The sequence below is a fragment of the Balaenoptera ricei genome, chromosome 15 (assembly GCF_028023285.1).
Source record: "Balaenoptera ricei isolate mBalRic1 chromosome 15, mBalRic1.hap2, whole genome shotgun sequence".
NCBI classification, from domain to species: Eukaryota; Metazoa; Chordata; class Mammalia; order Artiodactyla; family Balaenopteridae; genus Balaenoptera; species Balaenoptera ricei.
The window spans coordinates 11,656,169-11,670,372 of NC_082653.1; the positions used below are offsets into that span (position 1 = coordinate 11,656,169).

Below are 14,204 nucleotides of genomic sequence, written 5' to 3' on the forward strand. Positions count from 1 at the left end.
AGCTCACAGGAAACAGAGATAAATAAGAAGCTCCAGGTCTTGTGGGGGGTGTCAGGTTTAAGTATATATATATATATATATATATATATATATATATATATATATATATATATATAACTTATTTATGGTAAGAGCTGAGATAAAATTATGAAAGACAGTGTTATGGGGTGGGAAAACAGAGGAAGGTGGGTCTTTGCCTGGAGAAATCAGAGAAAGCTTCAGAAAGGATGTGAGGACTGAGCTGGGGCTGGAAGCCAAGAAAACAAGGAAGGGAAGAGGCGAAAGGAAGAACATTCAAACCCAGGGAACAGCATATAGAGGCATAGAGGCCAGAGGGGAAGAAGAGTATGGTAGGTACAGAGAGCCAAGACCATGTTGGAGAAAGAGAACTTGGCATGGAGTGGGCTCTGAGTCTTCAATAAATGTCTGGGGGTAAGATAGAGAGAATGAGTGGTTCAATGGTAAATATGTTCAACAAAGTCTTGAGTATGTGCTAGGCACTTTGCAAGCACTAGGGATTCAATGAGTGGTGAATCACAAAAGCGGAGTTCAAGGTCAATGTGGTGGGTGGGAGGCAAATCTATGAAGTGAAGTGACAAGCCACCAGAATTTATGCCAGTGTAGTTTACACTGCAGGTGTCTGGTGAGGTCACAAAGCAAGGAGGCAATATTTGGTTTGGTCTTCCCCAACCCTGGTTTCCATTCAAGGAAGTTGAGGGCTGAGAGAAGTCATTTCCTTTAACTTAACCAGATTTTATTTTATTATTTATTTATTTATGTATTTATTTCTGGCCCCGCGGCAGTGCTTGCAGGATCTTAGTTCCTCCACCAGGGATTGAACCCCGGCCGACGGCAGTGAAAGCGCCGAGTCCTAACCACTAGACCGCCAGGTAATTCCCAACTTAACCAGATTTTAAAAACAAAGTGTATTTAGATTATTACTATAAGCCAACTACTGTAATAAGCTGTTTCCATACTCACTTCATTCTCACATGACTCTCAGGAGGCGGTATATTATTATTGCATTTTACGGGTGAAAAAGCTGAGGCTCAGAGAAGTTAAGTAACTAGCCTAAGGTCATGCAGCTGGTAAGTGGCAAAGGCAAAGCTGGAACCCTTACTAAACATAGCCTGTAACATCAACAGTCCTCTCAAGTCTGGATCCAGGCTCACGTGATACTGGGCACCTCACTTGCTCTTTTTAAGCCTCTGGTATTTCCACCTGTAAAATGGGGGTGAGGGAGCCAACTGTCAGCTTCTGGTCAGGCGCGGTCGGGAGCTCAGCCCGCAGATCATCTCGACAAGGGGAAGAGGAGGCCGCGGGTCGCTCAGTCTGAGATCGCAGCTCCGAGCTACGATCTCCAGACTACAGACCGGTTCCCATGACAACCCGGCCAGCCGCCATCCTGTGACCGAGGGCGTGCGTCACTTCCGGCCCATTTATTTCCGGGTCCCAGCCCCAGCAGTGGCAGTGGGCCTTCAGGCCCCAAAGCGGGACTCCGCGGCCTCTCTGCTCACTCTTCTGCCTCCCGCTTCTTCCTCCGCCGCCGGCGAGCAAAGGCCTCTCCCCAACCCAGGGCGTAGCCACGGCCCGGCCTCCCTTTGCACCCGCCTCCGAGAGACGTCACTTCCTGGTTGAGTGTTTCCGGGTCGCCGCGGCCCCGGGCTACTGGACTCTGTCTCCTGCTGCCGGCCGGAGCTGCGAGAGCCCAGCGGGGCCTGGCTCCGGCGGCGGCCGCGGCTCCTTCTTGCTCCCCTCGGCCGGGCGTCCTCGGCGGCAGTGCCGGGGTGAGTGCGGGGCGGCCGCGGGCGGAAAAGGCCTCTGGGGCTTTCCCCGGCGGAGGGGGAGCCCCCGGTTCGGCGGGGCTCGGCCGGCCCGGGAGCGGGGTCCCTTCGCGGCCTGCGGGGGCGACGGGCGGGCCCGTCTTTTCGGCGCTCCGGGGGCCCATTTAATTCTCAGGATCCCCACTCCCTCAGGGTGGCTCAGGGCAGCTCAGGAGGAACACCCCCTCTACAGCGAGTAACACGGCAGGAGGACACCCCGATTCCACCGTGAGGCAGTTACCGCGCAGTGGTCCCCAGCTCACGCTCTGGCGGCATACTGGGGTTTGTACTCACTGTGTGACCTTGGGCAAGTCACTTCGTCTCTGAGCCTCAGTTGCCTGATTAGTTAAATGGGGAGTGAACCTGCCTACTAGGGCCGTGGTGGGGATGAAGTGAGACGCATGCGAAGCACAGTCTCTGGCATACAGCAGGCGTCCAATAAATGATAGCTGTTGTTAATTCATTCACGGACCCGTGGGAGGGCCCGAGTTTGGGACTAGGGTGTTTTTCACAACTGATGTCGCACTCAGAGGCTGTTGGAATTATCAGGCTGGGAATAGCAGTCGCCAGCTTCTGTCCTCTGCAGGGAGGGGAACCTCCTTGTTTCAGAGCCCCTCTGCGAGTCGCAGCTGCCACTGGGGAAGCCCAATTTCAGCATCGCTGAGGTTATTTTCAGAGGTTTGGAAACCCTCTCTCTGAATTTCTCTGGAACTGGGTTGGGGTGTGGGGACCCTCTGGCGCTTCACAGCCAGTGGAAGGTTGCCTAGGATGTGTCTCAGGGGCCTCGGGCTGGGGATGAATGCAGAGGAGTGGGGCGCGGAGGTGGAGGGGGTTGATCTGCGCTCCCCTTGCTGCTGTTTGGAGGCCAGGGGAACTCTGAGCCGCTTGAAGCTAGACCAGGGATACATAAACTTGTGGACTGGGGCGATGCCGGGCCCAAAATAGCTTCTGTCTGTGCAGGGAGGGGGCGCCTTCAAATGCTGCTTGGGGAATGTTTCTGCTTGAATGGGCCAGCTGAGGTAAAGCCAAGCTCATGCTTTGCTATCCAGAATCATTTCAGTTCCGTTTAGTGAGGTTTTAAACAGATATAGCTTTCCTTTGAGATGTTTAAAAAATAATAATTAAAAAGCCACCGCCTCCCTGACTGCAATATCTCTCTCTTCATTGCTTTGCTTTTCAAAGGGGGCCCAGATTGTGAGTGCAGGAAGTGCTGACCAGGCCTGTTGGCTCTGGGCACCCGTCTGATTCTGTTAGGGATGTTCACGGTGCCATTTTTTTTTTTTTTTTCTTTCCGCCACACTGGCACGTCTTGGCGTTCCAATCCTTGGGTTGCTTGGAGAAATTAACGGCTTCTGTCACCGGGCTGTCTTGGTCTCCTGTAACCACGCTGTTTTTGCAGAGAGTGTGTTTTTTGTTGTTTTTGCAGAGTGCTAGGAATAAATTGCTGGCTCTATGCTCAGAAGAGACACCAGCTACAATGCAGCCTGTATTCTCAGGAATGAATTCAGGAGGGATGATGTCAGCTGCTCTACCACTGGCCCGGCTCTGGTCAGCCTCTCCTCTTGGCCCTTGAGCTTACGTCATAAATAGATTTGTGGCTCTTCCAGCCCCATTCTGTGTGAGAAGATGTGAATTTTGCTACTACAGGAATTTTTAGAACTCAACTCTGCTGGCCCTGCCATAGGGCATTCTGACTTAGTTGAGCCCTTTCAAGAAGAGCTGTCCAGCAGCAGGACAGCTTTGCTTAAAAGCAGCACAGCTCAGAGCTTGAGTCAGGGTTTTGGCCTCAGACCTAGGTTCAGATCTCCGAGGCACTTCTTCCTAGCCTTGTGACGTAGGGCAAGCGACTTGGCCCCTCTGAGCCTCAGTTTTTTCTTTTTTAACCCTGGGGTTGTCGTGTGGATTTCGTTGATTTTCACGGAGCACTTAGCAAAGGGCCCTTATGTACTAATCCCTTGGTGAATGGTACTAATGGTAACAATAAATGAGTGAGATAAATGAGAAAAAGCACAGGCTGCAGGGCCGGTCAACCCAAGTTCAGATTCCAGCTCTGACCCATTCAAGCTGTGTTGGGCAGGTTGTTTAATGGCTGAGCCTTGGTTTGTTTCCTCGTAGAATTGTGAGGATTAAACTGGGTGATGCAGTTAAAGTGGAAAGCCCAATGCTTAGCACGTAGTAGGACTTCAATAATTGTTAGTTTCCTTCTCTCCTTGCCTTAATTATCTTTTAGCATTCATTTTCTTTCACCTGTTTCCTCATCTACCTAGGTTGGTTCAAGATTTTTCTTAGATGGGTTTCCTATCCTTGACTTTGGGACTTTGAATACCAACTGGGCTATTTGGATCCCTTTTCCTTGTTTATCTGTCAGCCATAAACAAGAGTGTGGACTGTGGTGTGATTACAGAGCAGCAGACGCTGAGCTTGAGGGCGGCTGACTTTGTTTAAAAAAAAAATCAGTCTCTATTAGCTGAAGGCTGACGTCCTTGGAGAAAAATCACAGCAGTGTTTAGAAGACTTGATGTCCCTCTGTTTAAATTGTTCTCAGGTGTACTAAAAAACAGTCCCTGGGGCCAGAGGCTGGATGAAAGCTTCTTTTGGATTAAAAAAAAAAATGGTATATGTATATGGGTTTTTTTTAGCAAGGACAGTGATGTCGTCTCTCAGGTTGCAATACAATTTTATTTTTTAAGAGAACATACATACTTTGTTCCTGGGCAGTAAGCCCTTTCAAGTAGAATTCAGGGCAGAGCTATATCTTCTCAACTTCTGTTCCCTACTGTCCCCTACCCACCCCACATTCCCCCCACTGCACCCAGCCTAGGGCCCGGCATAGGGTAGGTGCTGCATACTTGTTGAGCTCAGGAATCATGGGGTGGTGGGAGGTACACAGGTTTCAAGTCATAAGGCCAGTGGAATCTGGGATCCACCTTTTCCTAACACTGAGCTATAGACAGCATGTCGTGTCATGGAGCCTCGGCTTCTTCTCGCTCCCGCTGGTCTCCCAGAATTCTGGGGAGAGCTAAATGAGAAACTGAAGCATCATTTCGCCTGTTTTATCAAACACCTACTATGTGTCAGGAGCTGTGTTAGGCATCTTGGTGAACAAAACAGACACTGTCCTTGCCTTTGTGGAGCTTACTGGGTATTGGCGGGAGACAAAGAGAGGAAGCTAGTAAATGAATAAAGTTGATGATTTCAAATGGTGATTACCCCAGGGTAACGCAATAACGAGGGCCAGGGCAAGTGGGATTTACTGAGCTGAGGTTGTCAGGGAGAGCCTCGGAGGGATGACATTTGAGCTGAGACCTGAATGATGGGAGTGAGCCAGCGACGGGAGGAATCAAAGGAAGAACATGCAGAAGGAACAACATGTGCAGAGGTCCCGAGGTAGGGACTTCCCTGGTGGTGCAGTGGTTGAGAATCCACCTGCCAATGCAGGGGACACGGGTTCGAGCCCTGGTCTGGGAAGATCCCACATGCCGCGGAGCAACTAAGCCTGTGCGCCACAACTACTGAGCCTGCGCTCTAGAGCCAGCGAGCCACAACTACTGAAGCCCGCGTGCCTAGAGCCCGAGCTCTGCAACAAGAGAAGCCACCGCGATGAGAAACCCGTGCACTGCAACGAAGAGTAGCCCCTGCTCGCTGCAACTAAAGGAAGCTCGCGCGCAGCAATGAAGACCCAACGCAGCCAAAAATAAGTGAATTAAAAAAAAAAAAAGAAAGGCTACCTGGCCTTTAAAAAAAAAAAAAAAAAAGGTCTTGAGGTAGAAATGGGCTTGATGTGTTTGAGGAGCAGACAGAAGGGTCCTTGTGGGTGGACCTTAAGAGGGAAGGGAAAGACTGCTCTGAGGACCACAGAGATGGTCAGGAGGTAAAATTTGATCCCAAGTGGATTTGTTTGCCTTGTGTGCTCCTCAGGCCTATTTGTTCTATTTGTTCCTGAAGCTTTGGGCTTCCTTGGCAGGGCAGTGGGTGGGAGAAGGTGACCTCTCTGTGTCCCTAATTCTCCTGCATGTCTTACCCCTCACCCCACAGTTAAGACCCCTGGGTGTCTCCCCAAAACTGTGGAGAAGCCAGAGGAGTGGCTCATTGAGACATGGGTGATTTTATTGACTTCCTGGTAGTTGCCAGGCTCGTAGGCCCTTAGAACTTCTGAGCTGAACTCAGATCTGCTAAAGGACTCCACAGGTCCGTCCCATCCCACTGCGGCTTCTTTTTGATCCCTCATCATTTCCCACAGCCAGCAGGACCCCACCCTTCACTCAGGCAGCAGGTCTTTATGAAGCACGTAACCTGCTCTGGCATTGTGACCTTTATTGAGTCATTTGGTCGCAATCCCTGCACCCATGAGCTTGTGGTCAGGAAAGGCAGGACAGGCGAGTGTGAAAATGCATGTCCACCCCCGAGTCGGAGTCATTTGCATCACTCTGATCTGACCTCCTTGAGGATGCTTGGAGGGTCTAGCACCTTCACACACCAGAAATGTCTGCTTGTGTGTATCAAGGGCTTACTTTGAGCTGGCAGTCTGAAGAGCTTTCTATACTGATTGCATATAATCCTTCCACCAGCTCTGGACTATAAGTGCTATTATTAACCCCCTTTTTCAGATGAGAAAACTGAGGCCCAGGTTGAGTAGTTTGCCCAAGTAACCTAGAAAAGCAGATCCAGGGTTCACACCCAGGCAGTCCAGCTTTGCAATCTGTTTGTAACCCTGATGCTGTGTTGCCTCCCCTGGCCTGGCAGGTCCCTCCATGAATCCAGATTTGCTCCCAGCATCGTAACACCAAGAATACTGATGGATTTGTGCATGTTCTTCTAACAAGTGGCCAAGGAGACAGCAAGAGTGTATAAATCCTGTGTGTCCCAGCTCAGAATGTCCTTTGCTCTCCCAACAGCGGACTGTAAAAAAAGTCGGATATGGAATTCCCTGGTGGTCCATGGTTAGGATTCCACGCTTCCACTGCAGGGGGCATGGGTTCGATCCCTGGTCTGGGAATTAAGATCCCACATGTAGCGCGGCCCAAAAAAACAGACGAACAAAAAAACCAAAGACGGATAAAGGCACTCTCCAGGACTCAGCAGTCAAAGTGGTCTCTTTTAAAAAATTGCAGATATGATCGTGTCCCTCTCCCCCTTGCTTTGAACTGTTCAGGGGCTTCACTTGGCTCTTTGAATAAAATGTACGACTCTTTGAGACCTTGGGGATCAGGATCCCGCTTATGCCGGCAGCTTCATCTCCTGTGACTCCCCTCCTCTCTCTGCTTCAGCCACACTAGCCTTCTTTGTGTTCACATGCCAGGCTCCTTCCCGCCTCAGGAAAGCGGGGTGTGGTGGTTAAGGGGACGGACTTGGGAGCCAGCCTGCCTGGGCTCTGATCTCAGCTCTGCTTCTTAATAGTCCTGTAACTTCGGGCAAGTTTCTTGATGTCTCCATGTCTCAGTTTTCACATTTGTAAAATGGGGATAACAATAGTGCCTATCTCCTGGAGTTGTTTAAGAAGACGGAATGAGTTAGTCCATGTAAGCACCTGGCATGTAGTAAGTGCTGAAAGTGTTAGCTCAGGGCCTTCCTCCCTGCCAACGCCTCATCCTTTGGGTCTAACCGTCACTTTCTCAGGGGCTTTTTAACCATCCCCCATCCCCATGAAACCAGGTTAGGTGCCCCAATCGTATTTTTCATTTGTGAGCTCAGCAAAGTCAAGGACCTTATCTGTCTTGTTTCCACTTCAACGTGGTGCACCTATTCACTAAATGTGTTGAATGAGCAGAAAGGGCCAGGGGCTGGTGGTGCCCGGTGTAGCTCAGGACAGCTCTGTTTTTTGTTTGGCCTCAGCAGCTGCAAGCTGGGACGTGGACCATCTCAAGGAATGATGTGCTGCTTATTCTTCCTCTTCCAGAGCATTCTGCTGGTCCAGGCAGGCGACACGTCAATGCTTTTAGCAATGTCCCTGCCTCTAACTCAGAAGCCATGGAGGAAATAAGGTAGCCCCCGTCCCTGGATCGGATCGGATGGGGAAGCCCAGTTCAATGGATGCAAAATATAAGGATGACTTATTTCGGAAGTACGTGCAGTTCCATGAAGGCAAAGTGGACACCACCCCCAGCAAGCAGCGGCCTGGCAGTGATGAGTCCCTGCGGGTGGCAGCCTCGACCCTGCTCAGCCTGCACAAGGTGGATCCCTTTTATCGATTCCGGCTGATCCAGTTCTATGAGGTGGTGGAGAGCTCCCTGCGCTCGCTGAGCTCCTCCAGTCTGCGGGCTCTGCACTGTGCCTTCAGTGTGCTCGAAACGGTGGGTGTCAACCTTTTCCTCTACCCGTGGAAGAAGGAATTCAGAAGCATCAAGGTAAGGTCTCGGGACGGGCTCGCCACGCTGGTCTCCCTTCTCCCTTCTCGCCCCTTCCAGTCCATCTTGAGAGGTTTTGTGCCCATCTAATCACATCCTTCCTCTGCTCGCGGGCCCCCCCGGCTTCCCCACTGCCTTTGAGATAGCAACCAGAACTGCCCCCATGGCTCCCCACCTGGCCCCTCTGCCTGGTGTCATCTCTTAACTGGCTCCCCACCCCTGGCAGCTCACATCTGAAACTGAGGTTGGAAAGGTGGGCAGTACCCGGTTGTGCAGGGCTTTGGAGCCCAGGGCAGAGGGCTGGAATTTATCCTAAGGGGGCTGGGAAGCAGGCAGTGCCGGGATCAGGTTTACATTGGAAAAGAATACTCCTGCTTGCTGTACGGGAGATGGATTGTAGAGGGGCAAGAGTCGGCGGGGGAGACCATTAGGAGGCTGCTGAAGGTGTCCGCGCAAGCTGAGGAAAACAGAGAGGAGGGAGGAGGATGAATTCGAGACAGAGAATTCTGAATCATTCCAAAGGCAGCGATGGCTCAGGAGAGTTTCCACCAAGTCAGGCTAAGCCTAATGTATGCTTCACACCTTTGTAGAAATGCCAGAAAGGAGTATTCTCATTGCTCATGGCTGTTGTGCCTCTAATCCGATCCCCTTTCTTCACCCACGTTTGCCCTGCTCTTCCTCAAGGAGCAGAGCCACTGCACCCCATGTAGAAAGCTAGTGGCTTTGTTCCCTACGCTGAAGAAAGGAGCGCTGTGTCATTTCCCTCAGACCCGCGCGCTGAGCTGTTGGGAGGCATTAGCCTCTGCCTCGCGCAGTGAGACGCTGCCCTGGAGATCACTCCCCCTTCCTCTCCCTGCGTGTTCCGGTTCAGACTTGATGGGATACGCTCTGATGCAGGCTCCGTGCGTTGTGTGCCTCAGAGAGAAAAACCCGCCTCTCTTTTTCTACCCCCCTTCCTTCCCCTAGACCTACACGGGCCCCTTTGTTTATTATGTCAAGTCCACATTACTGGAAGAGGACATCCGAGCCATCCTGAATTACATGGGCTACGTGCCCGAGTTGGGGACTGCGTACAAGCTCAGAGAGCTGGTAGAGACCCTCCAAGTGAAGATGGTCTCCTTTGAGCTCTTTCTGGCCAAGGTGGAGTGTGAACAGATGCTGGAAATCCACTCCCAAGTCAAGGACAAAGGCTACTCTGAGCTGGACGTGGTGAGCGAGCGCAGGAGCAGCGCGGAGGACGTGCGTGGCTGCTCAGACGCCCTGCGGCGGCGGGCCGAGGGCCGGGAGCACCTGACGACCTCCATGGCCCGCGTGGTGCTCCAGAAGTCGGCCAGCGAGCGGGCAGCCAAGGACTACTACAAGCCCCGTGTGACCAAGCCCTCAAGGTCGGTGGACACCTACGACAATTACTGGGAGAGCCGGAAGCCGCCCCTGAAGGCCTCGTTGAGCCTGCGGAAGGAGCCTGTGGCAGCAGACTTGGGGGACGACCTCAAGGACGAGATCATCCGCCCGTCCCCCTCGCTCCTGGCCATGTCCAGCTCCCCCCACGGCAGCCCGGATGACCTGCCGTCCCCCTCCCCCAACAATGGCCTTGGCTTGCTGCGTGGCACGTACTTCTCCACTCAGGAGGATGTGGATCTGTACACAGACTCGGAGCCCAGGGCCACGTACCGGAGGCAGGATGCCCTGCGGCCAGACGTCTGGCTGGTCAGAAGTGACGCCCACCCCATCTACCACAAGCGCTCGCCCCCCGCCAAAGAGTCCGCCCTCTCCAAGTGCCAAAACTGCGGTCTGTCCTGCAGCTCCTCCCTCTGCCAGCGCTGCGACAGCCTGCTCGTCTGCTCCCCGGCCTCCAAGCCCGGCGGCTTCCCCAGCAAGGCCTCCGCCCACGACAGCCTGGCCCACGGGTCATCTCTGCGGGAGAAGTATGCAGGCCAGACGCAGGGCCTCGACCGGCCGCCGCACCTCCACTCGAAATCCAAGCCCTCCCCTGCGGCCGCCTCCCGCTGTGGCTTCTGTGACCGCCCGGGGGCCGCCAACACCTGCACCCAGTGTTCAAAAGCCTCCTGCGACGCCTGCCTCAGCACCTACCATTACGACCCCTGCTGCAAAAAGAGCGAGCTGCACAAGTTCATGCCCAACAACCAGCTGAACTACAAGTCCGCCCAGTTCTCCCATCTCGTGTACAGATAGACTCGCCTTGCACCTCCCTGCTACAAGGGCTACACCACTGACCTTTCTGGTTTCCTGGGGAAGAAATGTTAACGCGTTGATCTCAGAAGCAGAGGCCTGCACTTGACCACGTGGTTGTGGCGGGGGGATCATGCGGCCGGCTGCCTCACCTGGGAGTTCCCCTATCGACTCAGATATGTCAGCTGATCGCTGCTTTGCCACCTGGCAAGAGAGACGGTGGCACTTGCATTCAGATTCATTTTTGCTAATCACTCCCTGTTCCGTTCTTTTGTTTTTGTCTCTCAAAGAGGATTTCTATCTCTGGGACTCTTGCCATGCCGACCGCTCCCACGGCAAAGCCAACTTGGACTGGGAAGGGCCCTCCAGGTCCCCTCCAAACGCCCACCTGGAGTGGTGAGCTAGAGGCCTGTTGGCTTGTGAAATGAGCCCTCCTGCCACACCGGGCCTCATCCACTGGCTCATCCCTCCACCACCCTTTCCCAAACACGAGGATCCCCGGCGGCAGCCCCCCACCCAACTTCCCTGCCTCTCCACGTATCGAAGGTGACCCGAGTCCAGGATTCGCTTAATGTCATCCTGTTGCCTCCACAGCTCAGTTCAGCCTTGGGGTTTGTGAAGTTGGCTCTAGCGCTCTGAAGGGTGGACCTTCCACACTGGGACTGACTTTTCCCCCCTTTCTGTTGTTTGCACGTGCCTCTCTTACTCTACTGTAAATAGATATTTTTGAGATTTATTTTTAAATAAATATTCAACTTGCTGTGTGTTTCAAAGTGGTTAAAACATTAACGATGTAGCTATTTATAAAAATGCCCCGGGTTCTTTAGTCTTCCAAGGGAGGGGCTCATGCCCTTCCACCTTGTATCCTCCACTTGCCACAGCCCGAGGGTAGAGTGGAGATTGTAGGGGCAGAGGAGGAACAGAGACGATGTCCCCTGAGTTGGTGGAGGGCCACTGTCTTCCCTACAATAAATTTCTAACACCTACCTCCAGTGTGCACTTAGGGGGTTAGTCCGGACCGAGAGGTCTGTGCGCCTGCAGACTGTGACAACCTAGTGACAATTCAGGAACCTCACCCTGTGGATCTCCAGCCTGGTCTTTGCCGCTTGCTGAGCGTGAACCTCGCACTCCAAACTTCTTGAGTCTCAATTCAGAAGGAAAATCGTTTGGGATTCCCACCACCCCTCCATCTCAGTCCTCTTCTCTTCACCTGCTTCCAGGATTCCTCTGCAACATTTGTGACCTTTTTGCACTAAAAGGGGGCAGGAGCCGGCGTGCACCCATCAGACAGATGTGTCCTGAGATTCTTAGCTGAGCCTCAGCGCTTCTAAACCCGAAGGCCTCTTAAACTCCTCATGTGAATTGCTGACCCCGGATTTCCTTTTGGGGTGCAGAGCAGGAGTGGGGCAAGAATTTGAAAATAAAACTGCTTCCTTGTGAACTAACAGTATATTTTAGCCATAAGTGTTTGTGATGTACAGAATGTTGTAGGAATTTACATGCAGTGGGTTTTCTGATAGAAGGAGGTATTCAGCTCTTGAGCAAATTTAAATCTGGCTGAATCCTGAGGCCACTGTGAATTTGCTGATGTTCTTCCAACTCAGTTGCGTGATTTTAAGGTTTTCAAAATCTTCTATGGCTCTTTTTCTATATATCTAGTAGATCACGTGCAGATATTCAATGTGTATATAAAGCTGAATTTCACCCAACTTCATTACTAAGACCCACCCATTCTGGGGCATTCATCGCTGATGTTCTTCCTTTTCATGTTTCAGAAGTGTCCGTGCCTGTCCCAGTCCTGAGTTTTCTAGTTTTCCATTTCCAGACTGCTCTAGCACTACACTAACTCTTTTAACCAACCGTGATGCCACGTAACTTACACAGCAGACAAAAGTAGGAATAACTAACTTGTCCTGGAAGAGAAAGGCCAGTGTGTGTATCATCACGGAAATACTGTGTTCGTGGACTGGAATAGGAAATGCTATGACCATGCTCCTCCTCGTTGTGTATCTTATTGTATGAGGTTGCTGTGACCGAGATAAATACACGCTAATTTAAAAAAGCAGATGTTTTGCATTTGATTTCTACCAAGAGTTGAAATGTTGAGAGATGATTTAAAAAAAAAATAAAGTGTCTTCCATTGTTAAATGAAGTGTTTGGGGTTTTATGTTCCTCCTCCCTGCTGCTTTGAAGTTTGGGTTGCTTGGGGTTTTTTGTTTTTTGTTTTTTTGTTTTTTTTTTAATTAATTAATTAATTAATTTATTTATGGCTGTGTTGGGTCTTCGTTTCTGTGCGAGGGCTTTCTCCAGTTGCGGCAAGTGGGGGCCACTCTTCATCGCGGTGAGCGGGCCTCTCACTATCGCGGCCTCTCCAGTTGCGGAGCACAGGCTCCAGACGCGCAGGCTCAGTAGTTGTGGCTCATGGGCCTACTTGCTCCGCGGCATGTGGGATCTTCCCAGACCAGGGCTCGAACCCGTGTCCCCTGCATTGGCAGGCAGATTCTCAACCACTGCGCCACCAGGGAAGCCAAAAGGGTTTTTTGTTTTTTTTTAAATTTAACTTCAAGAAAATTTTATTTATTTATTTATTTATTTATTTATTTATGGCTGTGTTGGGTCTTCGTTGCTGCGCGCGGGCTTTCTTTAGTTGCGGTGAGTGAGGGCTACTCTTCGTTTTAGTGCGCAGGCTTCTCGTTGCGGTGGCTTTTTTTGTTGCGGAGTGTGGGCTCTAGAGCACAGGCTCAGTAGTTGTGGCACACGGGCCTAGCTGCTCCGTGGCATGTGGGATCTTCCTGGACCAGGGCTTGAACCCGTGTCCCCTGCATTCTTAACCAGGCAGGTGGATTCTTAACCACTGCGCCACCAGGGAATTCCAGTTGCTTGGGTGTTTTGGTGGTTTTTTTTTGGTTTTTTGTTTGTTTGTTTGTTTTTGCTCAAGCCATGTTCTTTAGTGACAGGACTCACATTTTCTCCTCCATGAAACTGACAAATAACAGCCAGCATTTGAGTGCTTATACTGTGAGCCAGGCATTTTATACGCTGAGACTTTACATTCATGATCTCATATAATTGTCTCAATCCTCCTAGAAGATAACATAAATCCTGCTCTGATCCCCATCTTACCAATGGGGAAACCAAGGTGTTCAGAGTTCAGCCATGTTTCCTAGGAGTGAGACTGCAGACTCCAGGAGAAGTGATTGTTGGTGGTGACTGACAGGAATTAAATAACATTGAAGGGCGTTGTGAAAAAATTAATCCCGTTTAAAATTTTTTTGATCCGTTTAAATTCCCTAAGGAGGATCCTGGTCAGTGTAATGCGAGTTTGTCTTTAACAAAGAGAAAGCAGGAGTCAGGCTGAGAACCTCTGGCAGAATCTTAGGTTTTCAGTTACCTTCTATTTAGGGCAGGCCATACGACTTTTCCAATGATTGGGGATTACTTTAAAAATCAATTCAAGGTGTTTTTAAAAATGAAGTTTCCTGAAACTAATATAACATTGTAAATCAACTCTACTTCAATAAAAATAAATAATAAATAAATAATGAAGGTTGACTTAAAAGCAAAATGTCTTATAAAAATCTTAAGGGTGGTATAAGAGCAGCTGTGGTTTGGGACATCCTGTCTTTATGCACTGGTAGGGTGTCTGTGCCACCATGCTGACCACTCTGCAGGGTTGGACCCCACGAAGCCACTCAGCTGTCGGGGAAGAGACTGAACGGTTTTCTCCATCTCATTCACTGGCTGAGCAAATATCCAGGCCTTGGACCAGACCAAGGCCCAGGTGCTGGGTTTGGTTTTAGTGACAGCATAGGAAATGGCACTGCCATCGTGGCTCCCGGGAACAGCA

General features: G+C 51.0%; 1 protein-coding gene across 4 annotated transcripts; it reads left to right on the forward strand.

The window, feature by feature from the left end:
- Positions 1–1,621: 1,621 nt before the first annotated feature.
- SPATA2 (spermatogenesis associated 2) lies at positions 1,622–12,505 on the forward strand. Of its 4 annotated transcripts, none has more exons than XM_059897703.1 (3): positions 1,622–1,787; positions 7,656–8,167; positions 9,134–12,505. In XM_059897703.1, exons 2-3 carry the CDS (start codon positions 7,832–7,834, stop codon positions 10,358–10,360), a joined length of 1,563 nt encoding a protein of 520 aa, XP_059753686.1. In that variant the 5' UTR covers positions 1,622–1,787; positions 7,656–7,831; the 3' UTR covers positions 10,361–12,505. The 4 variants fall into 4 exon arrangements, with proteins under 4 accessions (XP_059753686.1, XP_059753687.1, XP_059753685.1 ...); XM_059897704.1 differs by having other exon boundaries at positions 7,659–8,167; XM_059897702.1 differs by having other exon boundaries at positions 7,720–8,167.
- Positions 12,506–14,204: the final 1,699 nt, after the last annotated feature.

Coding starts and splice junctions, on each gene's coding strand:
- SPATA2 (XM_059897703.1), top strand. CDS start 7,832: ATGGGGAAGCCCAGTTCAATGGATGCAAAATATAAGGATGACTTATTT. Junction 8,168..9,133: donor AGGAATTCAGAAGCATCAAG/GTAAGGTCTCGG, acceptor TCCTTCCCCTAG/ACCTACACGGGCCCCTTTGT.